This window comes from Columba livia, chromosome 8, assembly GCF_036013475.1.
Source record: "Columba livia isolate bColLiv1 breed racing homer chromosome 8, bColLiv1.pat.W.v2, whole genome shotgun sequence".
Taxonomy (NCBI): Eukaryota; Metazoa; Chordata; class Aves; order Columbiformes; family Columbidae; genus Columba; species Columba livia.
The window spans coordinates 577,865-603,684 of record NC_088609.1 but is presented as its reverse complement, the minus strand read 5'-3'; the positions used below and the strand labels follow the sequence as shown (position 1 = coordinate 603,684).

At 47.5% G+C, this 25,820-nt stretch overlaps 1 protein-coding gene across 6 annotated transcripts in view; it reads right to left on the bottom strand.

Annotated features, from left to right (window-relative positions):
* The window catches only part of FAF1 (Fas associated factor 1), a 152,884-nt gene that overhangs the window by 18,814 nt on the left and 108,250 nt on the right, over nucleotides 1-25,820 (bottom strand). For all 6 annotated transcript variants that reach the window (XM_065071395.1, XM_065071396.1, XM_065071392.1 and 3 more), the window contains 5 exons: nucleotides 24,535-24,689; nucleotides 16,022-16,158; nucleotides 12,624-12,712; nucleotides 1,411-1,491; nucleotides 1,046-1,123 (listed from right to left, as the gene is read on the bottom strand). In XM_065071395.1, the coding sequence (XP_064927467.1) occupies nucleotides 1,046-1,123; nucleotides 1,411-1,491; nucleotides 12,624-12,712; nucleotides 16,022-16,158; nucleotides 24,535-24,689 (540 nt within the window). The remainder of the gene's footprint in view (nucleotides 1-1,045; nucleotides 1,124-1,410; nucleotides 1,492-12,623; nucleotides 12,713-16,021; nucleotides 16,159-24,534; nucleotides 24,690-25,820) is intronic.

The following is a 25,820-nucleotide window of genomic DNA, read 5'->3' as shown; positions in this document are numbered from 1 at the left end:
CCAACTTTTTTGCAGTTTTATAATGCAATTTTTCATACATCAGCAAAGCACACAGGACTGAAATGTCAAGTATACATTTAAGTCACGTGTGGGGGAACAAGCAATGCTTGGATTTACCAGGATTCCGGGAGTTTCAAGGACTTTAACTAAGTGGAGAATTGAACGAGAATATCATTCCACATTTCAAATCTCCATAATCCATAGGAGTCAAAGCAAAGAAGTTATATTAAGTTCACCAAAAATATTAGAACCCTGATATTTTGTATAAATGAATGAGTATTTTTAATGTTTATGTTTTATTTATATTTTACAGAATACTGGAACGTATTCAGGAAATACATATTCAACAGGGATGCTGATACAGCTTTGTATTTATTAGCCTACAGTCAAACTCTGATTGTGGTCAAGACATTTGTCTGTCAGTACCACTTTTCAAAGTCCTTTAGAAATACCAGCACATGGTTTCTGTTTTCTTGCCTAAGTCCAGACATAAAGTGTTCATTTAAATGCCTTTTTCCTTGTACGGAAGACTCTACGGAAAACTGTTTAGAAATTTAGAAAGGTACCACACATCCAATTTATAGATTTTTGAATTTCTTCAGATTTTTTAAAATGGTGCTTTGTCTCCCAAACTGAACGTGGCAAACGGTTTGATCGGAATTGCAGGCAGGCTTTGTGCTGCTTCCCGGCAGAAACGAGAGGGCTCCGCGGTACCACAGTTCTAAAAGGAGGGTCTGCAGAACCAGGGCCTGAGGTCCGCAAAGGTTCCGCCACGTCCAGAGCGCACTTCACGGGTCTGCTTTAGCTTGTCTAACATCTGGCTGCAATTCACACCCAACTGATCTAACTGTGACTCACACGATACAACAGAAAAGCTAGGAAACAGTAGATTAAAATTATTTAGCTGCACTATATTTTATGTATATATAGGAAGAAATTTATCATAAAAAAAATGATGTTCACATTAAAAGCATACTTTTAATTAAAGTTGCAATGTCCACAAACTTAATGAATCGAAAAAGCCAGAAAAGGTAAAATATCCCACCTCGCGTTCTTCCTCCTGTTCTTTCCGAATCTGCTCCAAGCGAAACTGCTCTGCCATCTCCCTCTCTTGCGCTTCCCTCTAACAAACACAAACAGCATCACACGCGTGTCCCGCGCTTCCCACAGCGGTGCATTAGATATATAAAGGCAGAGAAACTTCTCAACTTTTCTATAGCAATTAATACAGGAAATAGGATACTTATTAAGTGATGTTTTTTATCACTCCCTTCCCACGCTGATACAGCCACGTCTCCTCCCAGTGACCGTACCCAGTGCCGTTTCACAGCCGCTGCCGTGCCCCCCTCCCAGCAGCACAGACAGAACCCTCGGCGCCAGGGGCTGCCGCCCGTCCCGCGCTCAGCGCACCTTGGCCCTGTCGGCCTCCAGCGATATGCGGTACGCTTCATCCTGCTCTCTTTTCACGTTTTCTCTGGCTTCACGTTCATCCTAAAGAAAAGAAAAAGAAAAAATATCAGAGGAGGAAAACCATCAGCAAACACTGACCAATGTGATGTCTTCATGTTCACCAGCATTCTTTTACTCCAGTGACTTAAAGATATTTGACTGCGTTACTCGGCTAACTACTGCTAGGAGAAATGAGTTCAGAAGCGCCCCAAGGGCGACCTTGGCTTTAAAAATCACGACTTTCCTAAGCCACGCTTGAAGGGCCATGTGCGTTACGGGCTGGCGTGTCCAAGCCCTGGCCCCGGGCTGGCAGAACCAGCCAGCGCAGCCTCCTCCCGTGTCAGACCCGCGGTGGTGCGGTCACGGGAGGGCACGGGCGCGGAGGATCTCTCAGGGATCTCGTCCTGCAGCCGACACTTTGGATGCTCTTGTAACAGGGAAGGACAGAGCGAGGTCTGGAGGACGAGGCTGCATTTTAATTCACTCTCAGCTCAGACTGGCAGCAGCTCATGGCTCGTCCTGTGACAACGGTCTGTTCCCAGGTCTGTCCCTGGTAAAAACACTCTTAGCAGGATCCATCCAGGGTCATGACTATTAAACATCATCCAGAGGCCTCGGTTCACATTGTGCTGAATAATATACAAAGATGGGAAAGTAGCAAGTCCTGCTCTGAAGCGTCTCAAACACACGGATACAGGCAGACAAGACACACGAGGTTATCATGCCAATGTCAAACCAGAAAACCTGGCAAAGTATATTATTAGTGATCACAGCATAAAAAAGAAGGGTGTACTAAAAATACAGGTATGACGAAGTGAAGCATCAACCATACAGGTCTAAGAAGGGGATATCCCCGAAAGCTGGAGTTACTGCACTGGGGGACGTCTGAAAAAGCCAAGTGTACAATCATTAGCTTCATATTTTCTTTCCCCAAAAATAAGACCTACCCCAAAAACAAGCCCTAGTTACGGTTCATTAAAAAGTTGATTTAAACAGTGTCCAGGCAGCTATACATGTAAAAAAGTAAAATTAACTGGCAATAGAACGCAGCAGGACAGATGTGACAGATGTGACAGAATGTGATGACATGACTATATTTGAATAAATGTTGATTTTTTTGTTCAAGAACAAATGTAGATTGTTATTCATGGAAAAATAAGACATCCCCTGAAAATAAGCCCTAACGCATCTTTTGGAGCAACACTTAATATAAGAGCCTGCCGTCCATCTCCTCACAGGGCCCCGGGCACTGTGCCTCCGGAGCCGGCGCCAGCGCCCGCTGCCCGCGCTCCCTCGCACCTGCAGGGCTGCACGGGCACCCGCAGCGACCGGCGGCGCAGCGCCGCGCCACGGCGAACGCGCTCCCGTCGCCCACACGCGCTGAAGTCTGCTACCTGCTGCTTCTGGAAGAGTTACGTTGATCTGCCCATTTACATACAAGGTTCGTTCCACATAACGGCATCGTTTTGCAAAGCGATCCGCTCTCTCCCCAAGACTTCACTATTTGGCAAAATCTCCATTCAAAATGGGAGGAACGTACGTTAAGTGTTATTATCATGTCATGCAAACATGCCAAGGTGCTTCTCAAACAAAACTCTAACATGTTAGTGGTGAAAAATATCTAAAGTAGCATGTGACCAGAAAAGGAAAGGACGAATTGCAGCACAAGGTATACAACCTCCGGCTGGAAAGCAACAAGGTCTTTTTAGAGGAAGCTCTTCTTCCTTATAGAAACAGGACCCAAGATTACTCTACAATCTGTGTGCCCTAAATTTCATTCACAGAGGACAGAGAAACTGTCACTTTGTTTGGCAAAGCTAAGACGTCAGTAGAAGACATTCTTGCAAAATGTAAAAAGGACAATAACCACCGAATAACACATTCCCCTCCAGGCTTCTCTGGACCTTGACAAGCTTTATGTGCTACATTCACGGAATACCTTCAAAAATCAACACAAAGCTGCTAGCAGAAACTGCCCTACATTAATATGCCATGTCTGAGAAGAGGGGCTGTTGAAATAATCAAAAAGCTCTGATTTTTATGTCATCAAAAAATGAGGAAAGCCCCTTGAAGACACAGGTGTTTCCCCAACTCTTCTCATAGATGGGGCGCAACAGTAAAGGAGGTTTTGTACTAGCTATACTGAGGCTTTCCGGAAGCACACCCTACATTTACCTTAGAATGGTGACAAACAAGACTATCTTCCCGAAGCAGCTTCCTAAGGGAGGACAGACACACTTCAGGCACACTGTGGGAGGACAGGCCTTCAAAAACACTACAAATTGTTTTGAGCGTCTGTTCAGCTTTCACGTGTCAGACACCAAATTCACATCCTAACAGAACCCCAAAGGCCACACAAGTGCAGTGATGTCCGAGAGAAAACAGCAAGACCAGGTGCGGCCGTTGCAACTACGGGCTCTTCTTCCCACAAAGATTGCTTGCAATTACCAGACCGTTACTGTAGTTCACCCAAAACCCAACACACGCAAATAAGCCCAAACCAAAACCAACCCTCAGAACGTTTAAAAATTCATAAGAATTGTTAAAAACTCACTCCAAAATGTAGATACTGAACAGAGTTATAAGAAATCGAGTACTGGTGTTTATTTCCAAACTGACTGGAAAAGCCCAGGAAGTCCCTGAAAGTTACTTTTGAGGAGCACAGGATTAATTTACTATGGAGAGATGTTCTGAAGAATTTCTGAAATTGGTTTAATTTACATACTCTGGATGATACCTGCGAAAAATACCGATGCTATAGATTCTACCAGAATCTAAACATGAACTCCAGGCATTTAAAAAACCAGATATTCCTTTCCTCCCTATTCATCACAGTTATAACCGTCCGAAAAGCGGATTATGAAGAAGATGTCAGGAATGTGAAGAATGACTCTGCATGATTGCCTGGCCCGCACAGAAATACGTGAGCCACATCTAGAAGGAAATGACAACGCCGCCGAGCGTTACACCGCGTTGAAACAACCCTGTTCTTACTGAAACAGACCTCAGAGGCAAATCTGCACCCAGACCTCTCGAGGAGCAGCAGACGCACTCCTGACAAACGCCTCTTTGCAGCTGCGTCTGCCTCTCGCTAGTGCGGCTCCCGCTCTGCAGGAGCCGCCTCCTCGCACCTTACCGTGAAAGCACAACACCCTCCGCCTCAGCTACCTCAGACCAATTCTGAACGTTAGACACTGCAGTTCTCCCTGCTGTAACGCAGTCTGTTACTTCAGTCCTCTCCCAGAGAAACCACACAAAGTACGACTCGAGTCTACCAAAAGCAACCAAAGAAAATTCATAATGTTGACATAAAAAGCAGAACTTTCATTGTGCTAGGAAAGGACACATGAAGAAAAAAGAATAGTCGCATGGCTAATAATTAATGTTTTAGAATGTTATCAGTACTATCCATTAACAAAGCCTGCGGCAGTTTCCTGTTACACCCCACACGAACGGCGGCATCGATGGAACTTCACCAAATGCACCTCCACCGGACTTCTGCAAAGCAGGAAGAATTCCCATCGTCCTTCTGCAAGGAACCAAGGTGTGAACCGACCACGGCTTCTCCCACGTCACCTGAAAAGCCTTCACAGCAACGGGGGTCACACCCAGAAGCTCTGCTCCCCCATTCTGACAATGCTACCAGGACATTCATTCCATGGAACGTTGTTATAAAACATCCAAACGAAAACATCAAACCAAACCCACAAAACCAAAATGAACAAGATCCCCAAACAAACAAAAAACCCCGTATTTATCCACAGAGTATAAAACAAACAAAAACCCCCATATTTATCCACAGAATATATCCTTCGGCTATGAGTTTTCTTTTCTACCGTGCACATTACAAAGTCGTAACTAAAACAGTAAATACTTATATTCATGAGATAGTTAGGATGGACCAGATAAAACCTTCTTGAGCAATACCCAGAGCTCCAAGACTAAGAAAAACTTACGGATATGGTTAAGAAGAAATTTAGGGCAACCCTCTCCAGTAATTATTCCCCGAAGTATCTGCTGAAGTCTCCCCTGAAGCACCTCATAGCAGATAGCAGGCGTTCTCGGGTGCGGGAGGATGGAAATGGGGATTCCTGACTGCACTGAGGACAGCGAAAAAATACACTATACATTCTTGTTTTGAATTATTGCTGTTGTTTCTGAAGGTAGGATTTGATGATTTAACTCCAGGAATCCGCTTTGCGCCGATTTGTCTCAGGGAGATGTGCTATACTTTACTCCCTTGCCCTTTGGGATCAGTTTCACTGTGGGTAACACCAGACGAGACAGAACTTGAGCGGACAACCGCGAGCAGCAGACCCTTCTCAGAGCATCGCCGAGCAAACGGCTCTTACAGCAAAGTATTTACAAATGCTGAGTGCTTATCTGACAGCTCATTTCACTGAACCTCTCCTGCCATTAAAAACTGCAAGCGCTCAAGGCTGTTCACGGGAGCGTTAAAGAGAAACACTCCTTTGTCCAAACAAACCAGTGCAAGAAAGACATTCATTTGACTCACTAAGATGACAGACTTGCACATTGTATAACTCAAACATACGTGATGGGGAATATACAGAAGAAAAGGTGTGCGCAGAATGTGTTGGGCAGATGGGAACGATGGAGACAAACAAGTGACCATTTCTGTGGCGCAGAACCTCGGGAAGGCAGGCAGGACCAGGCGGGGGAAGCAGAACAACGCAGAGCCACCACAGCACCCGCCTGTCCACAGCAAACGCTGAGAAGCCAGCCCAGAGACTGGCTTTGGGAACTACCTCAAGTGACCAGAAAACAACCAACCAACCCGCCCACCCCAAACCCCAGACCCTGCAGGCAGCAGTGCTGACAACATCCACCCACCGGCGCTGCAGAGCCGGGAGCGCTGCGGTTACGAAGAGAGACAGAGCAGTCAGTGCCCGCAGCCGTCAACACGTGCAGCTGAAAGGCCACCTGGACTAAAGATATTGTCATTTTCTCTTCTTTCTTTCTTTCCTCTGTCATTCCCTTTCATTTTTCCAAGTTCAAAACAGGCCATAAACTCTGCACGGTGGCGATCTGGTCTGTGAAGTGCACAATGGGAAACCCGTCGTTTGGGCTGCTATCATATTACAATACAAAACTGGAATATCTAATCAAATAAATTTTGATTACTGTAGTTTAGTTATAACTAGTAATAATTAGTCAATGTGCTAATTGGATTTTTTGAGGGCTTATATCACAGTCTTCATTAGATGGCTGTCATCACCATAATGCTTCTGCGCTTTGGAATTTAATGAATTTCATGTATTTATTCTCATAACCTCCTGTAGTGCAAATACTATATACCACGATACACATAACAGTGTTGGACGGAACACAGGTTACCAAAGGCATTCAGATGCCTCATGTCCACTGGTTTGTGTGGGCGCCAGTGCCCGCACAGCCTGCTCAGGGCACCCGCCCGCGGGACAGCGCAGCTGCGGGTCGGGAGGAAGGACAAACGGACCACGGGTTAGGGGAATACGCACCAGCACCCATCCTCTTTAGGCTCCTTTGTGGCTGTGAGATACATCTTTGGAAGAAGAAAGAGAAAAGGTGTTGCAAGCTAAAGCTGTTCAATTATCATATCAATTAAAAAGCAGGAAATCCCTTACGCGCCTGGCAGCGGCAAGGCGGAAAAGGAGGAGGACGTGGTGAGGGAAGGCTTCTCACTGCGAAGTCATGAAAACAACGCTTGGCCGGTAAATCACCACCGAGCCCCGGAGTGCGGGGATGGACACGCAAGCACACTTTCGCAAGCCATGGCAGGGAGAAGAAAGTGAATTTATGTTGCTGGTTTGGAGTTTTTCTTTTGTGCATTTTTAAAATGCCCATCGGGATATTGGTTTGGAAGGCCCTGTGTTTCCTCACGCCGCAGCAGTATCTAGGAAGAAATGTCACCTAAGATCGGAGAGCAAAGATGGTGACTCCGTGGGTCTGCATTTTCCTACAGCTTATCTTCAGAGTCTGCTTACAACAGTTTTTCCAGTTAAAAATTCTTCAGTATGTCTCTTTTACACTAAGGAAAATGGTGTGTCAGCAGACACAGCTTAAAGTGAATCAAAGGTTTTGAAAACCTCCTTATTTTTACAAATACCGGTTGAAGCAACCGTGGGTATTAGGATTCCACCTTGAAGTCTAATCCGAGAGCAGGAGTGCTAGTGTTGTGTAACGGCAAAAATAAACACGACCAGGGACCTACTGTTACTTAAATGTGGACAAGTTGGACCAGCTGTGTAACAGTCAACGGTTCTACAGTAATATATGTTGACAGCAAAAAGAAAAAGAATGCACTACTGAGACCTCATCAAATGAGCCCTGTCATTACGGGGAAACTCCACCCTGTATAAGCCTGTCAAAAAGTGTTACTGTAATCCTTTGAGAAGCCTCTTCCTCGGGCAATAGAGAAAAATGTTCAGGATCAGCCCAGAACAGGTGTGTTGGGCGGCAATGCCAGCATTTAATCACGGATCTCTTCACATTCATCTCACAAAGGAACTAACTCGGATCTATTCGGGCCCATCATGCCACACTGAGATGACTATTCAGCTATCCAATTAAAGTACGCAAGTTAACAGGGTGTTTAAAAATGGATATTGCAGCGCACAAAATATTTAACAAGTATCGCTTGTTTTCTTCAGTCCAGCACCAGGCGCTCGTTCTGAAGAGGAACTATGTGCTCTTGTCGAAGTCAGCCCCTGGAACCGTCCCAGCTCGCACCCTGGCCAGCAGGCGCGGCGGCTGTCTGACTCGGCCCCGGAGCGCCCTCCCTGCTCCTCAGGGGCAGATATTTCCTCTGCAAAAATCCCCAAGCCCACTGCCCGAGCAGCAGCTGAGGTACAAACACCCGCAGCACGGGCCAGAGATGACCTGGTTAGAAAAGGAAAGGTGTCCATTAGATGTAGGAAATCACTGGTGTAGCCGCTACTACACTGTCAGAAAGGGACTGACACTGTTTCTGGGGCAAGAGACTCCCAGGACTGAGTATTCCCCCGGAGCTGCTGGTCTCTGCTGGTGCAGGAAGGTACCAACGCGGCTCTGTGAGCCAGAGGGATGAGGTGCAGGGGGAGCCACCCCTCTCTGTGCGACAGGAGTATTTGTTCTTGTATTTGTCCCATGCATCCTTAGGAAAAGTAAGAGAAAGAGAAGGAAGGAAGAAAAGCAGCTGTAAACCACTATTACTCTGCATTACATGGATCTATTCATTTATCAGAGTAACTCTGCATACACAACTTGAAGCTGGACTCCAGACTCTAGACCCGAGTGACAATGGTGGGACTGTATCTTGGCCAACTGGCCTTGCTGCTGCTGATGCCATCAAACCCACCATATAATTATCCATCGGCCACTTCTTACCAGAAGTGCCACATGAGCACAGCATCAGTACGCTGCCAATCGTACTTTATGCTCGTTACTACAGCAATTTAAGCAGCAAAACCAGACAGAACGACAGCTCAACCACGCATCTACAACGGCCTGTCAACAGTGCGGTTCAAAGAAGGCAGGAGGTTTCCAAAAGGCCATCTGGCCAGCCCAGCGGTGCAGCAACCGGCCCAACAGCCCCCGACTGCCCCAGAGGCCTTGGAGGGCAGGAGAAGAACGGGACGGCAGAGTCACCTCCCTGTGAGAAAGCTGGGGGGGAAACAGGGGCCCGACTGCAAAGCACCATACCTCCAGACAGGTATGTTGGGTACTAGGAGTGCATATATGCATCTCAGTGTTTTTAAGGTACTTTTTTGGAGATTATGTAAGAAAAGCTTAACCAAACACAATATACACATCTAAAAATTAAATCCAATTGCTGGTTAAATGACAGTATTTTAGTGCTTGACATTATAGAAATATGCCCAAATTTGGCTTGATAAAATTTTTACAAGGTTATACCACCAGTAAATGTTACTAATAAATGGGTACAAAAGCACAGGATGTAGCTAACTGTAACATTACGATGAGCTAATGAAGTGACTCACTTCGCTCAGTGAGATGAGTCAGGGATGCCCCTCTGAGCATCCCCACACCCTCACTGACCGCCAGCGACCGGGACCTGACGGTGGGGCCTCAGCGGCCACAGCCAGCGGGGCCCAATGGCCACAGCCAGCGGGCCCCAACGGCCACAGCCAGCGGGCCCCAACGGCCACAGCCAGCGGGCCCCAACGGCCACAGCCAGCGGGGCCCAACAGCCACAGCCAGCGGGGCCCAACGGCCACAGCCAAAGGGGCCCAACGGCCACAGCCAAAGGGGCCCCAACGGCCACAGCCAAAGGGGCCCCAACAGCCACAGCCAGCGGGGGCCCAACAGCCACAGCCAAAGGGGCCCAACAGCCACAGCCAAAGGGGCCCCAACGGCCACAGCCAAAGGGGCCCCAGCGGCCACAGCCAATGGGGCCTGAACGGCCACAGCCAGCGGGGCCCAACAGCCACAGCCAATGGGGCCCCAACGGCCACAGCCAGCGGGCCCCAACGGCCACAGCCAATGGGGCCCAACAGCCACAGCCAGCGGGGCCCAACGGCCACAGCCAATGGGGCCTGAGCGGCCACAGCCAAAGGGGCCCCAACGGCCACAGCCAGCGGGGCCCCAACGGCCACAGCCAAAGGGGCCCCAGCGGCCACAGCCAAAGGGGCCCAAACAGCCACAGCCAAAGGGGCCCCAACAGCCACAGCCAATGAGGCCCAAACAGCCACGGCCAAAGGGGTCCCAATGGCCACAGCCAATGGGACCTGAACGGCCACAGCCAATGGGGCCCCAATGGCCACAGCCAACGGGGCATGAACTGCCACAGCCAACGGGGCCCCAATGGCCACAGCCAATGGGGCCTGAACAGCCACAGCCAACGGGGCCCCAACGGCCACAGCCAACGTCCCAGCGAACACCGGCACCGTTACCTGGCGTGGCCACAGTCTCCCTGCCCGAAACAACCATCAGAGGGCACTGCAAAACATGCTGTGCTAAGCAGAATCGCGCCAGAGCTGTGCTGGAAGCTTTTCGTGTGCATGCAAGTTAAAAATCCAAAGTGGAGAAGTTCAGCTGCACAACATGACTCCTTAATGATTTCATGCTGTTATTTACAGGTGTATCCAGTCCCATTTCTTTCTCACACACTTCTGTTGACAGCAAAACTATATAGATGACTCCCTTTTTAAAACACAAAAGAATGTTCTGCTTATCTTCTTGTGGTTTTATGATGACTTATTGTTGCTATTAAGAAAAGAGTAACAGAAACCGGACTCTGTATCCTGTTTGCTATTGTAATATTCGGGAAAAAATTGTACCAACTGCAATAACACCTTAAGAAAGAAAAGGTGTTGATGTTGGAACATTTGAAGTTGTCAAGTACAAGACTCACAAGAACGCTTCACGTTACGTAGCAAACCACAAATAGACAATTAGTTTTTGCAAGCTAAAGCCCTCTATTGAGTCCAGACTGCCTGTCAAACCCTTCTCTGGAACAGCAATTTCACAAAGCAAGGTTGTTATTCTGTTTTTAAACTTCCTGCTTCAAAGGCAAAAGTGTCTGAGATCACCTTGTTTGGTGTGCTCGTAACAAGCGGAGCCCAGGTGTAAGTAAATATGCTATTTGTGTATAGAACCCATAGCGTCCGGAAATCTGCCTCCAAACTTCACAAAATTTTCCATTAGTTTTCTGAATGTCAAAGTGTGTCAGAGAAAACTCCCGTTGGGGAAGAAACGTCACTGGTGCTCCCAGTGACAGAAAAGCAAAGGAAATGTGAGAAAAGGCTACAGAAGACTTGGGCAAAAGCAGATTTGAGAGGAACATGTAAAAATCAGTCTCCATTCTCCCTGCACGCAGGGTAAGAGGCCAGCGAACGCCCGTGTCACCGCGCGGGGACGCAGCACGGGCCGCCAGCGCCCTCGGGCAGCCAGGGAGCGACCGCAGCGGCGCCACCCGCTCCCAGCTCTGCGGCCTCGAGGCCACCGAGCCTTCTGGTCCGGTAGGCTCTGCCTCCCTCACACCCACACTTTCTCCGTTGCAGACTCACCGGGTTTTGCCTCCCAGGGCTCTCTCACCCGACCGCCGGCTTCTTCCCTCCTGAAGACGGATCCCCCCGCTCCGGACAGTTCCGCCCTCCTGTTCTCCATTCCGCTCCTAGCACTTTCTAGTGCCTTCTCCTGTCGCTTATCTGCTCATATCTCCCTGTCTTTATATGCTCTTACTCCCTTCTGTTTCCTTCCTTTCTATCAGCTTTTATAGTTTCCAGTTCTAAACCCTTCTTGGAACTCATCTGTGATGTGAATTTTACCTTCTTATTAAAGCTTTAAACCCTCCCCCATACCAACACACTCCTCTTAAACGCAATTAAAAATTCAATTATATTGTGCCTCGTATTTTTGTTTTAATCCTCGTATTAGAATTTGTGTTCAGTATTAACAAAATTAAAGTCAATTTCTTTACCAATGAATTACAGGTAGCATAAATAAAGAAGAAAAAATGAACTAGAGATATTGTGCAGATACCGTGCCTGCATGTTATTATAACCATAATCAGTAAATCTCGTACTAATGAGATACAAGATTTAAATGTGAAGAATGTGTTTAGTGAATTATTGTCAATCAATGTCTATACAACAGGATAAGAATAATCTTGAATGGCAACACGCCTATTATTATAAATTCCTCACTAAGTACTTCATTGCTTCAAAATGTCACTCTCAATTTGCAGAGCAACAGATAAACATCTTTCAGCTGCACAGCTCGCTGTGTCTACTTCCACATGACTGCAGCTCTGGTCATCACTTACCCGCTCTGCGGTGCTCTCAGTGGTGATCCAGGACTGGCATCACTCTGCTTAACGCTGCTTTTCAACCCCCTGTTAAGAGGTATCACCCTAATTCTGTTTTCTACCTATGACTTGAAACTGGTCATGGGGAAAGAAATGTGCTTGTTGTTTCCTTGTATGAGTGTAAGTTCTATAATACCACTGCAAAGGTAAACAGTTACTCATGACTAATACTCACAAAAAGGAAACAAACTGAAAATGACAGTAAACCAATAAGGAGCAGTTTTTTGAGAGACCCAAATAAATATACAAAGGAGACTTAATGTGTTTGATCTCTGATGCTAGAAAAGCCACTCAAACACATCACAGCCAGCTCCACTGGCTGGTTCCGCATGGCGGGGCACCTGCAGAACCGCTCGGGGCTCACCTCGTCCTTGATGTCCTCCTGCTGCTGGGCGCTGAAGATCTCCATCGCCGCCATCAGCCGCATCATCAGCTCATCCACCGTCGTGTTACCTAGCAACACAGGAAGACAGCTGAACCCCGGATCATTAAACTTACCAAACAACAAAGAAGTCAGTTTAGAATTAATCCGTAAGAAATAGGCAGAGTTTAAAAAAAAAAAGACAGAGTAGAAAATACAAGTATCTCCAGAGAATGCTTTCAGTTTGCCTTTGTGTTGAAGATTCAGTATTATTTTTACAAACAAATGTTGATCATAGGCTGAAGCTTTAGGTAGATCAAATCTGAACAAATGCTTTTGTGCCTGCATGGAACAACTCCATGTTTTCTTGTAGTCACTGATGTTAGAGGAAAGGCTTATAAACCTGACATGACACTGACCTTACAGCTTCGGAACTCCCAAGTATAGCGAGCGAGACTGAAGCAGCTGCTTAGGCAGCCAACAAAAGCCAGGACGCTGGCACCAGCATCCAAGCCGCTTGGTTTAAAAAACGGAAGAACCAAACTACAGTGATTTGCACGTGCGCACATGCATCTTTATTCAGGTGTAACTAGCAGGAAAATTTCCAGTAGTATAAGATATTGTCTAGAGTGTATTTGCCTCTGATAAAACTTTGACCATGAGACACGGCCAAACATCTGCCAGCCCAACCAGCCTCCAGACCCAGCAGAACAATTCCAGCAAGAGCCACATTTACACTGGCGATGCTGGTCAAACTTGTGAAAGGAGTCAACTAACCAGGAGCCACAGCACCACCAAAGAAAACAAGACCGTCCCCATAACTTCCAACCCCAGGAACAACCGGAAATCGAGAGCAAACTTCAGACAGTCTGCATTTCAATAAACGCCAGGGGGACGTGAGTTTCTGTGTCGTTGTATCTCCTCTGCAAACACGCCGTGTCACCCGGCCCTCAGAGCCTCCCATTGCTCCCTTGCCCGCGCTGGCCACCTCCGCAGGAACACGCCACGCCACGCCACGCCACGCCACGCCACGCCACGCCACGCCACGCCACGCCACGCCACGCCACGCCACGCCACGCCACGCCACGCCACGCCACGCCACGCCACGCCACGCCACGCCACGCCACGCGCGACTTCGGGGACGGCCGCCCGTGTGAGGGCACCTTGCTAAAAGATGCCCGTGTCCCAGTCCATGGGAAAATAACAAGCACAGCACATTTAGCTACATTTCAGCAAGGCTGCAACAGATGAGCAGTTTAGTTTAGTTCAAAAGACTGCCTGCAGAAAGCTTGAAAAATCATTACACCTTAAGGAATGCAATGAAATAATATGGATTATTTTGTAATATAAAGCCGCATGATGACTTTGAGTCACCAAGTTGCTAACACAGTAAAGGAATCCGAGCCAGGAAGCAGCGCTGACTGCGGGGCATAGCACAGGTGCCTCAATTACCCACATGCTGAACTCCGCTGCACCTACAAAACCAACAGATTTACTTCTACGGTCATTTGTATGAAATAAGTTTCCTAAGTCACAGAAGTTCCATAAATCAGCGATGAGCTGCACCTTGCACTAAGGAGACAAAACCCACACAAAATTCACATTTTGGCCACAGGAAGAAGCACTCAGATTCCTCAGGAAAATAATCAATCCCATATGCAGAAAGAAACAACAACGCTGTCTGCAAACGGCAGTATTTCCTGAGGCTGGAGCTCCTCAGGAAAATAAGGAGATTCGAATCAAGATTGCTAGATAGAAGCAATAAATAAATGAGGACAGTGCCACGAAGCAGACTCGTGGAGAAAGCAGAAGAGAGGCAGCTGTCCGTGGCTGCCGCTCAGTCTGAAGGGCTACAGGAGCCAGCAGCCGAGGGGCATCGCCGCACCGCTCGCACCCTGCTGCCAGCGCAGCCAGCACGGCTGCTCACCGAGCCACCGCGCCTCGGCCACGTGAGCTTGCGTTCGCAACTTAAATCTGATCCAGTCTGGCTCTCAACACGGCAGGCAGGTCTGAGAAAGCAGCTCAGGTTCAAACAGCAGCACACTACGCGCAACAGGCAACATCAGCACGCTACGCGCAACAGGCAGTATCAGCACACTACACGCAACAGGCAGTATCAGCACACTACACGCAACAGGCAGTATCAGCACGCTACGCGCAACAGGCAGTATCAGCACGCTACGCGCAACAGGCAGTATCAGCACGCTACGCGCAACAGGCAGTATCAGCACACTACACGCAACAGGCAGTATCAGCACGCTACGCGCAACAGGCAACATCAGCACACTACACGCAACAGGCAGTATCAGCACGCTACGCGCAACAGGCAACATCAGCACGCTACGCGCAACAGGCAACATCAGCACACTACGCGCAACAGGCAACATCAGCACGCTACGCGCAACAGGCAACATCAGCACGCTACGCGCAACAGGCAGTATCAGCACGCTACGCGCAACAGGCAACATCAGCACGCTACGCGCAACAGGCAGTATCAGCACACTACACGCAACAGGCAGTATCAGCACACTACACGCAACAGGCAGTATCAGCACACTACACGCAACAGGCAGTATCAGCACACTACACGCAACAGGCAGTATCAGCACGCTACGCGCAACAGGCAGTATCAGCACGCTACGCGCAACAGGCAGTATCAGCACGCTACGCGCAACAGGCAACATCAGCACGCTACGCGCAACAGGCAACATCAGCACGCTACGCGCAACAGGCAACATCAGCACGCTACGCGCAACAGGCAACATCAGCACGCTACGCGCAACAGGCAACATCAGCACGCTACGCGCAACAGGCAGTATCAGCACACTACGCGCAACAGGCGACATCAGCACACTACGCGCAACAGGCGACATCAGCACACTACGCGCAACAGGCGACACCAGCACACTACGCGCAACAGGCAACATCAGCACACTACGCGCAACAGGCAACATCAGCACACTACGCGCAACAGGCAACATCAGCACACTACGTGCAACAGGCGACACCAGCACACTACGCGCAACAGGAGCCACATGCAGAACTAAGTGCATTCCAGCACTACACAAAACGTGCAGCCAAAATCCTTCGGAAATCAGCAATTTACATGGCTATAAACTTGTAAAACTAAGTGTAGCTCCTTATTCAGATTTGGCTTCTACTCTAAAAAACCTGAAAACTTAAATGATGATTCTACTACAGTCATGGCAACTTCAGTCTCTAATACCATGTTAATTAAGACATCTATGAATAGTGGCTATCAATATCATGGCAATAAAGTTTCTGTCGTGAAAGAAATTAATATTCTGAACATCTTAAAAAAGAAACAGTTAGCAAAGACGTCTTCTGACAGCTTCAATACTCACATAAGAAGTACGTTTACTATAAATTGACAACTGTACCTTGGATTACATTCAGTACTTCATTAGATGATCGTTTTCCCATAATAATAAGGAAAAGTGGAAACTGGTCTGTCTTCTGAGTTCGGACTGTTTGAGCCACCACACTCCCGAAGTGCCTGGTGCACATGGTCAGGAACCTGTCCAGGGGAGAGGGTTGACACGTTAATGCTGGAGAGCTGCTCTGAAGGGAGGCTACAAATGAAGTTGAGTTCAGTAGTTTAACCGCGCGTTAGCTACTATTTAGCATCTAGGCTTCTGCACGACATTCCAGAGCTCGTTCTCCCTTTTCCTGATTAAATTAGGAGAGTATTTACAAACATGCCAGATTCCAGATTGCCTGAATTAAGACAACTGATAACTGCTTGAGACAGTGATTTCTTCGATGAAGAATTTCAGTTCAGTTGTCACTCAAAACTATCCCCCTAAATAATCCCGCTAAATCAGTCGCTAAAAACTTCTAAAGAGAAACTGGGCAGAGCCATGATCTGCTGAACATAAAAATTGTATCGTTTCATACAAGAGCACAATTTGGCAACGACAGCCCAGGCCGCTGTGTTGGGCGGAACCAAAGCGCGGCACTGGGGACCGCGTGTCCCCGCGCGGCCGCGCCCGCCGGCGCGCACCGAGCAGCGCGGCCTGCAAACAGCACTCCTAAGCTTTTGACCAAAAAGCTCTGGCTATTAGCATACAGAAGTCCAGCATTAGTATTCTCACCACGATCCTGAATAAATGAAAAAACTGATAAAGCTTTTCTCTTCCATTAGAGGACTGTTTGAAATTAGCATTTCTTTCAAGAGAAAAGGGTAGCTTATGATATGTTTTCAGATCTGATGGTAAAAAGTAAATGTCATAATAATAATGAATTATGAAAGACCAAATGCAAATATAGAATGCTTTAATAAGATCCAATTTAATAAAGTCTGTAAAAATAATGGACTTTTAATAACACGGGTCACAAAAGGCAAAACAGTGGAAATTCTGAGGACTAGCCACTGGTACAGGCTTATTAATTCTTAATTATGTCCATGAAAGGCAACTTAAATCGTGTGTTTTCTCATGCCTTGTGATAATGTTTTAGGTAACAACTGCTCTGAAATGTATGCTCTGGCTGATGGGCAAAGTCCTGTCGTCACATGCATCAGAAGCCAAATGTATCTGGAAAGACAAACTGCATTAAAATGTCAAGTGCTCCAAGTAATTTCTTCTCAAAGATACTGAAAAGATTCAAAATTGTAATTTTTTTAATCAATATATATATATTGCATCTAACGAAATGGCTAAAAATTGGCGATCTGATGAGTACATCACTGGGCTTGTTGGAGGCACCTGAAGTATAAAACCCCCTCAGAGTCCCTCTGTGGGATAACTGTGGCCACAGCTGGACGGAAGGCAATGCACGGGTATTTCAAAGACAGTATTTCAAAGCCACAAATGGTGCTGGCAAATACCTTTCCTCGTCACACAAGGAAACTATCACACAAAAAGACAACGTCAAACACGCCAAGTAGAGACTGCTATTTGGAAACAGCCACATCGAGAAACACCATCTGCTAAAAGAAAGTGTCCAGAAAGTCTGGACATATAAACTCTAAAGCTAAATAATGTTTTTCATGTTCACGTTCCGAGGGGGAATACGTAGGTGTAATCCTGGCCTCACAGAAGTCAACGCTGATCTTCCACAGCAAAATCGCTTCTGTGAGTTCAAGGTCTCCCTTTGCTCTGTGTTCTGGTTGTTAATCAATTCTGTATTTAGCCGGCCCATAACTCAGGCTCAAGATCCGTTCTCGTGGACAGGGATTTTGATTGCAGAGAACTCTCAGTGAAGTAGGTATTTCAGTACGTTAAAAGATCTCTCACATAACTGTTTTCCAGGAGATGAATTTTCATACATGGAGCTTCTGGCGCCAACATAGAGCCCAACGGTGACAGCTCGGGGTCCCTACAGCCAGGGCTGGGAACAGGGTTCAGCTCCCTGGCTTCGGAAGATGTGCCGGGCTGTTGTGCGGCGACACGTGTTCCTGTTGAGGAACAGCAGAACAGACGCCAACAGCTCCCATCATGCTGTTGGTGTTTGGTTGTTGTTGCTGTTGTTGCTTGGTTTTGGTTTTGTTTGTTTGTTTTTGTTGGTTGGTTGTTTTTTCCCTTGGGGCCACTTGCTAAAGCCGCGGGCGCCGTCCACCTGCTCTCCCTTCCCAGCGGGAGCGGCCAGCGCACTCACGTACCACTCACAAGGGCACCTCGTGCCGATGCCGACCCGAACGCCATGGATTTGCCACCGCTGCCTTTGTCTTTCTTGAGGAGCAGTGAAAACCACCACTCTTTTTCCCAACACTTGCAGCTTCCTTGGCACGTGACGGCGCCGCAGCTGCTGTGAGGATGTTTGTGGTTGTCAATGTGTCTTCGGAGCAGAGCGAATACCCACCAGAAACTCTTCCGCTAGCATGGTCCACCAAAGCAGATCCCACTCTTTGCAACAGCACAAGTCTGTTGAACCGAACCGCAGTAAAGCCCACCCAACGACGGTACGCTGGATGGGAGCGCAGCCACGCTCTATAGTCTCCATAATACAGAGTTTCTGTCTTACACACATTGGCAGGGTCATAAAACAACTGTTGACTCAAACACAAGGGGGAATGAGCAACAGATGGAAGGCACAGTTTAGAAGTGTATAAAGCAGCCTGAATCAAGCGAAGTGGATCCTCTTTAGCATCCACATGCTAAATATCCAGGGATTCAGATGTAAAAAGCATTACTTTATCCAATTCTTCTTCATGCAAGAGCAAAGCCTAAATGAGTGGGTTGTCCCACTCTTCATAAAACATGGAAGGTCTGATTTCATCCTGCAAGCTTCAAACAGATTACGTAAATACTTTATAACCCAGTTTAGTCTAAAACACACCCAGACAAAATAACTGGTTAAAGTGTAAGTACAATATAGCTGGAGCCCTTGCTGAAATGCTGTATGAAAAACAGAGAACACAAGAGGCACTCGCACAGCAGTGCCAGCTCTGGTTACTGCCTGTCACGTCGGAACGGCAGGTAACACACCCTTAGCTACGGCTATTCAGGGCTAGGCAGATTAAACAACAACCTAGATAAGAACAGAGTACCTTGAGTTACTGTACAGATGTCAGTAAAGTGGGAGAAGCTACAAGCACACTGGAGTCAGTAAGAGCATCCAGAGAACCCTGACAAATCAGAAACGTCCTGACAAGTACGATGCAGTTCAGCAAGGTCAGCGAGAGCCAGGCCCAGAAGGACCGCGTGAGGGTCGCAGTTACAAACATCGACAGGAGGACACGCTGGGAGGGAAGGCTGAGGAACCACGGCTGCTCAGGCCAAGGAAATCCCAGGAAAAAGCAGCACCAGTGAAGTCCGAAGAACACAACGGCAGAAAGGAAGACAAAACCTCATTGTCTACTGAGTGGACCCAGATCTAAGTGTCACTGATTGCTGCAAGAGAAACTCCGGTTAAATGTCAGTGTGAACTGCCCCAAGGCACAGACAGCCAAGTACTGGAACTGTGTCTTTGAGAAATGCTGAGAAACCTCGCTCAGAGCCGAGATCAGCCCAGACGACCGTCGGTCAGGAGCGACGCGGGTGCGGCTGAACCTCTGAACCCCATCGTTTGCAGCTCTGAGCCCCCCGGACAGCCAGAACGGTGACACGCAGGGAGGGGAGGGGACAGGCACCCCCAGTCCCGCAGAGCTGTGTCCCCGGCGGGCACCCAGCGGCACCAGATCCATTCACCCCCTTCAGCTGCGTTTTGGTACCAATGAGTCTGACTCTGCCAGCTCAATGATTTCTTCTGACTGTCGACCTGGATGCATCTAGGTTTCTCCGGAGCCCCAGCTCCATCCACATCAGACTTCACGGGCGCAGCTGTGTGGCCCGTACCTATACGGACCTGTCAGCGACTCCCTTCCCCTTGCCCAGCGCAGCCCGCCCGCGTGCACACCCGCTCCGCTGCCTTCACGCCTTGGCGCAGGACACAGGCTTCTACTCCTGCACCCTGTCTGTCCAGCCAGCTCTCTAAGCTGTGCTGTGGTGAGAGTGCAGTGGGACAGAGCTTGCTTTAGGATCCAGTTTTACAGTGGGGACTTCAAATACACGCTCACAAATGTACCAGTTAATTCCTGTGGTTTTAATAGTTTTGGCTTTTTTTCAGATGACCTTAAAGCATTGCTACAGCCATATAAAATGATGCACTGAAAGCCTTAATCACATCAACAGAGAGATCGTTGTCTATTTATAGTTGAATATTACAGAAACATCCAAATGTTACTAATCACGGTCAGATTAAAGTGCATTCTCTGCTGGTTTTACTTTTCCAAATTTGGACATTTTTAGACTACTAAGATGAAATTACCTTGAAGTATATAAATATTCAAAGCAGGGACAGTTTACCTTTTCTGGTGGGTGTATAATAAACAGTTTAACCATCATCCATATACAGGCTGTTTTGTTCTCCATCTAAAGAGACAATCACCTTTTATCCTTTTCCTTTTTTCTTGATTTCAGTGCTATTAGGAAACTATTCACAAGTGCAACCCCGAACAATACCATGCAGTAATTATGACTAGATGACAAAGAGATGTGAACAATTACTGAGCCCATTTTGAAACCCTACACTAATAAAGTCATTAGATGCTGCCCTTGCCATGAGCCTTCTAAAAGCTTCTGAAGTTACAAGAACACACGGCATTGTTCGCTAGGACAATTGCTGCCGGCAGAATGCAAACCTTGGGTTAAACCATGCTGCAAATTGATCTTGACATTCTGTTAAGACCGCCACTAAAATCAAAAGCGAAGGAGAAAAGGAGAAAATGAGCGGGTGGGATGTAATCACGGAACAGAAGGGTTCCCTCCTCACCTTCTTTCCTCTTCTTCCTCAAAACAAGCCATACAGAAAATGGAAACTTGCCTGGCGTTTGAGAACCTTTATTTTTAAAACATTAATTAGACTTCTGACCTGTTTGGATTGACTGGCACTGTATTGCTATTAGAGTAAATTAAATAAAATATCGCAAGATACAATAGATAGGGTTTTCACACTGTTCTGTGAAGCCTGTTAAGGACTTAGCGCCCAGCAGTCTTGCGAACAACCCGCCCAGGAGCTGTGGCCAGTCCCCGGGCCTGAGAGCCGGGCTCCCCGAGCGGGGCTCTGCCGGCCCCGCACCTGCAGCGCGCCGGCGGATCCCACCGGCCGGGCAGCTGCAGTGGTACGGTCAGCTGGTCTCCATCCAGGCATGCAGCATTCGGTGGGTTAGCAGCAAGGGTCAGCAACCCTGAATATGGCTAATTACTTGATGACAGAAATTGCAGGTGAACACAACCTGCTGCTGAGAAGCGCTTTAGTCAATTAACTCTTTCCTAAGCTTAAGCAGAGTGAAAAACTATCATTTGAACATTAAAACTAACAAGTACCTGTCATCAGAGCTGAGAAAGGCTGGCAACGCCCTGAAACAGGCGCCCAAGGGCAACGACATCAACAGCCAAAAAGCTGCCACAGGCGTTTGGGTCACTGGTTTATGGTTTTGACATCGCTTTGCTCAGCAAACATTACATACATTGGAAATCTGTATTCATCATCTATGTTTATAAATGTTGTGTGTATAAACACAGAGTATGTGTGCATATGTGGGTCTATCTATGTATATCCTGGATAAAAATATGTTAGCTAATTTATATTAAGGAATTAACAAGAAGTTAGGTCTGTGCTTGTGCACGTGTATGTGACAGTGCCTATGCTCTTGCACTCCCGGTAACCGCCACGCTGGCCCATGCACACAGCATTCCACTTCAGCCCCACCCGAACTGCTCTCCTCGCTCCGTTGCAACGGCTGTTGAGAAACCAGACTGAGAGAAGCCGGCTGAAGAGCGCCAGTGGACAGCAGCGCAGCATTCAAAGCACAGCCCTGCATCAGCGCCAGCCGAGAAACACATTAAAAACTGCATTCTGGGGCTGGTTTTGTTCTGCAATATTTAGAATGAACCACCATTTCGTTAATGACAAGGATGGAAACTACTATTAAAGCTGTTTTTAGAACAGACTGATGTCCATACATGTCAGAGAGGACAGGAAAGAGCAAAAAAGCACCAGAATAACCAAGACTTTTTGACTTACATGAGCAAGTATGTGCATCTGTTTGGAACCACCCATGCTGTGATGCAGTACTGAAAACCTGCCTTTTACTACTGACACTGAGGCATCCGTGCTGAGTGCCGTACGTGGCGTGGGCCTGGTCACCAGCTCAGCCGTAACAGCACGGACGAGCTGCTCTCGGGCCGCAGCAGCACGCCAGGAGCAGCTCCTGCTCTCGTTCCTGTCTTCTCACCATTCAAACAACAAGCTACGTGCGACTGCGTTTGTGGGGATTCAGAACAGGCTCCGAGGCGTTGTGTCACGTAACGAAGGGCAGTAATCAAACAGAGCTATGAGTATTTATTTATGGGAATGCCCGCAGTGCACTGGCACTTTCCAAAGGGAGAAGGAAGCATCAGGCCCCCTCCGAAGAAATCACAGTTTAAGGAGCAGGAGGTGACACTGAACACAAATGAGAACTTATTCTAATCTGAGCCGGCATGCCTTGTTTAGCCCTTACTATTTCTTGACCTCACTGTTAATATGACAGTTTCTTTGTGGCTGTTAACAGAAAGCAAAAAATGTAGGCTTAGAAACCCTATCGTACTGCACAATCGGCGAGTAGGTGCATTGAGAACAGCTATAAAGCCTTAAACAAGCCCTTTATTTTGTGTTTTAAGAAGTGTCATAAGGAGTTAATAGGACACAGCTGTACGGGCTCTTTCTAATAAGCAGCTTCTGTCGCTTTGGTCACCACAGGTGTCTCTGTAACCTGCAAACTCTTATTACTAGTGTATCAAAGTTGTGCTACTTAATAGATTTCTTTAGTAAAACACAACAAAGCAATTACATGGCTGTTGATCGTCAGTCATAAAAAAACCCCTCAAACACAGTTTTTCAAAAGAAACTACACTGCAATTTTTTGTCATTGTAAAAGAAAAGAAACTAGAGCGTTAAATAGAAAAGCAAACAATGGAACAGCAGGCAGCCGGCTGAACTTAGCCACTACAGATGGCTTAGAAATGGTGTTTCCTCCACACCAACTTGTGGGATAAAAGAAAAGGAGGAGGCTCCGCACTGCCATGAATGCAATACCGAGAGGCTTCAGCAGCTTCCCAGTCCCTGCATTTGGTCCCGTGAAAGAACCGAGATGTTTCTTCTTCTCTCTTTTCTTTTGCTAAAAACAATTTCATCTGCTTTCGCAACTGCTTTTTTCCGCAGTCTTTAACTCTTCTCTAGAATAACCTAAAGCGGGACACAGCTGCTATTTGGCCAATGGCAAAATGCAAAGGTCAAGTGAGGAATTCCCGTGAAGCACAAGTGCCACTTGCAAAGTGTGTTAGAAAGAGAGGGTGTTCTGGTCTCCATGCCCACGTTCAGTAAAGAAATATCAACTATAATATACATAGTTAAGAACAGGAATGCATAAATGGTCTACTCTAGCAAGCCACAAGAGAAATAAACATACATATGTACTTTTAATTATTCCAGAATCAATGGAATTGTGTAAAAACGTGGCAACCTCATCCCAGACCAAATGACACTTGCGTCTTTTGTTAAGTTAGAATAACGCTCATTACAGTAATACGCACAAGACATTACCCTGGCAAGTGGTACCTTCTCTGCCAGCAGAGGTGTTGAAATGAGGGCCAAGTTAGCAAACCAGACAGGTCTGATTTCTAAATACAATCATAAAATCATCATTTTCAACAGATTAACTGATAAATAACTATAGGAGAGAGAAATCTTAATATAAATCTAAGAAAAATCTGTTGGCAACCCACAGAATAAGGAGAAGGAGGTGGAATTGACGTTTTCCATCTTTGTACTCACCAGTAAAATGATCGCCTCTTAAGTCACAGGATAGATTTACTAATAAAGTATGTTAACATCTACCAGAATATCTGCACGCTACCAAAGGAACGTACTGTGGGAAACCTGGAGTGCAGAAGAGCTCCTATGAATTACAGGCATCCAATGTTCTGTATAATCTGGTTTTAATACTAATTTATCAAATGAATGCTATTTTTTAACGAGATCTCCATTAACAGCAGTAGTTACTATCCCAAACAGTCCTAATGCAGTTAGAACACAATACCACGGCTCTGCAATGCAAAACCTTGAGGCCGCGTTCCTGGAACTGTGTGCAAAGCAAACTCGGGAAAATAATACAAAAGAAGAAAAAGAAATAATTTCTGCAACTATTTTCCCTACACAGGAGCAAGAAGCCACTTTGCAATGGAAACAAGGAATGTCCAATTCCCAGGGAGCACCAGCCAGTGCAGCTTCGTTTATCAGTTAAGAATGAGCACGGATTTGAATTTAAATCAACGTCAAGCCACCAAACAGTTGCTGCACAGAGGCGACACCGAGATGCAGAACGTCCTTGAGAGAGAAGCTGTTCCAGCCACAGCCCGAAGCGCCTTACCTCGCTCTGTTTGCCTCTTTCGTCATGTCCCATGCCCAGGTGATGAAGTTCTGGCTCAGATAGGAGACAATGGATTCAGCACAGAGCATTTGTGAGCAGAAGACGTTGGTCAGTACACTTTCATCGTGGTGGAGGTAGATAGCGAGAAGCTTTCTCTGAAAAGACATGAGGAAAGACCAATGAAAACCTCCCGAGACTGTCCAGTAATGTACAACTGCCGCAGGCGTGTGCCGGTGCACCCAGCGCTGCTCACCGGGCGCCGAGGACCTGGGTGCGCACGCGGGAGAAACAACAGATTTCCAGGCAAATGGTCGGTTCACCCCTCCAAATCTGTGATGCTTCTAACAATCTTATTTTGGATATGTTATATCCTTAGAACACGAAAAAAGCAACATTTGAATGCAAAATCAAAAACCTTATTAACAACTTTAAAAAGTGAACCTTTTCGTCACGTTTTCTGATAACGATAACATTTGGGACCATTCCCTGAGCAGGGCACGCACCTCATAGCAGAACGGTATCTACGATCCTGAACAAACACGATCATAAGCAACCTTAAAAAAATGATGCTGTGTTCCAATCACACCCATCTGCAGCCAAGATGAAGAAGACACCGAGTGGGTAAGCAGAGCTGCCGGCGGTGCTGGGACAGCCCCCATCCAGCACACGGTCAGTAAGCAGAGCTGCTGGTGGTGCTGAGCACGGGTGCTGGGACAGCCCCCATCCAGCACACGGTCAGTAAGCAGAGCTGCCGGCGGTGCTGAGCACGGGTGCTGGGACAGCCCCCATCCAGTACACGGTCAGTAAGCAGAGCTGCCGGCGGTGCTGAGCAAGGGTGCTGGGGCAGCCCCCATCCAGCACACGGTCAGTAAGCAGAGCTGCCGGCGGTGCTGAGCACGGGTGCTGGGACAGCCCCCGTCCCGCACACGGTCAGTAAGCAGAGCTGCCGGCGGTGCTGAGCACGGGTGCTGGGACAGCCCCCATCCAGCACACGGTCAGTAAGCAGAGCTGCCGGCGGTGCTGAGCACGGGTGCTGGGACAGCCCCCGTCCCGCACACGGGCCTCTCGCGGCTCGGCTCAGCCACCCCGGCACCAGAACCGTCAGGGACCCGGGTGAAGGAGACGGGAGACACGGATCAGATCCCACACGGAGCTGCCAGCTCCGACATATCGCACCGTGGTTAACATGTTAGAACCACTTGGGGCTGAAGATGGTGCTTGCGGCCTCGTGAAAGAAAACAACCTGTGCTGTGTTCTTCTGAACCCCTATCAAGTAACATTTGGGC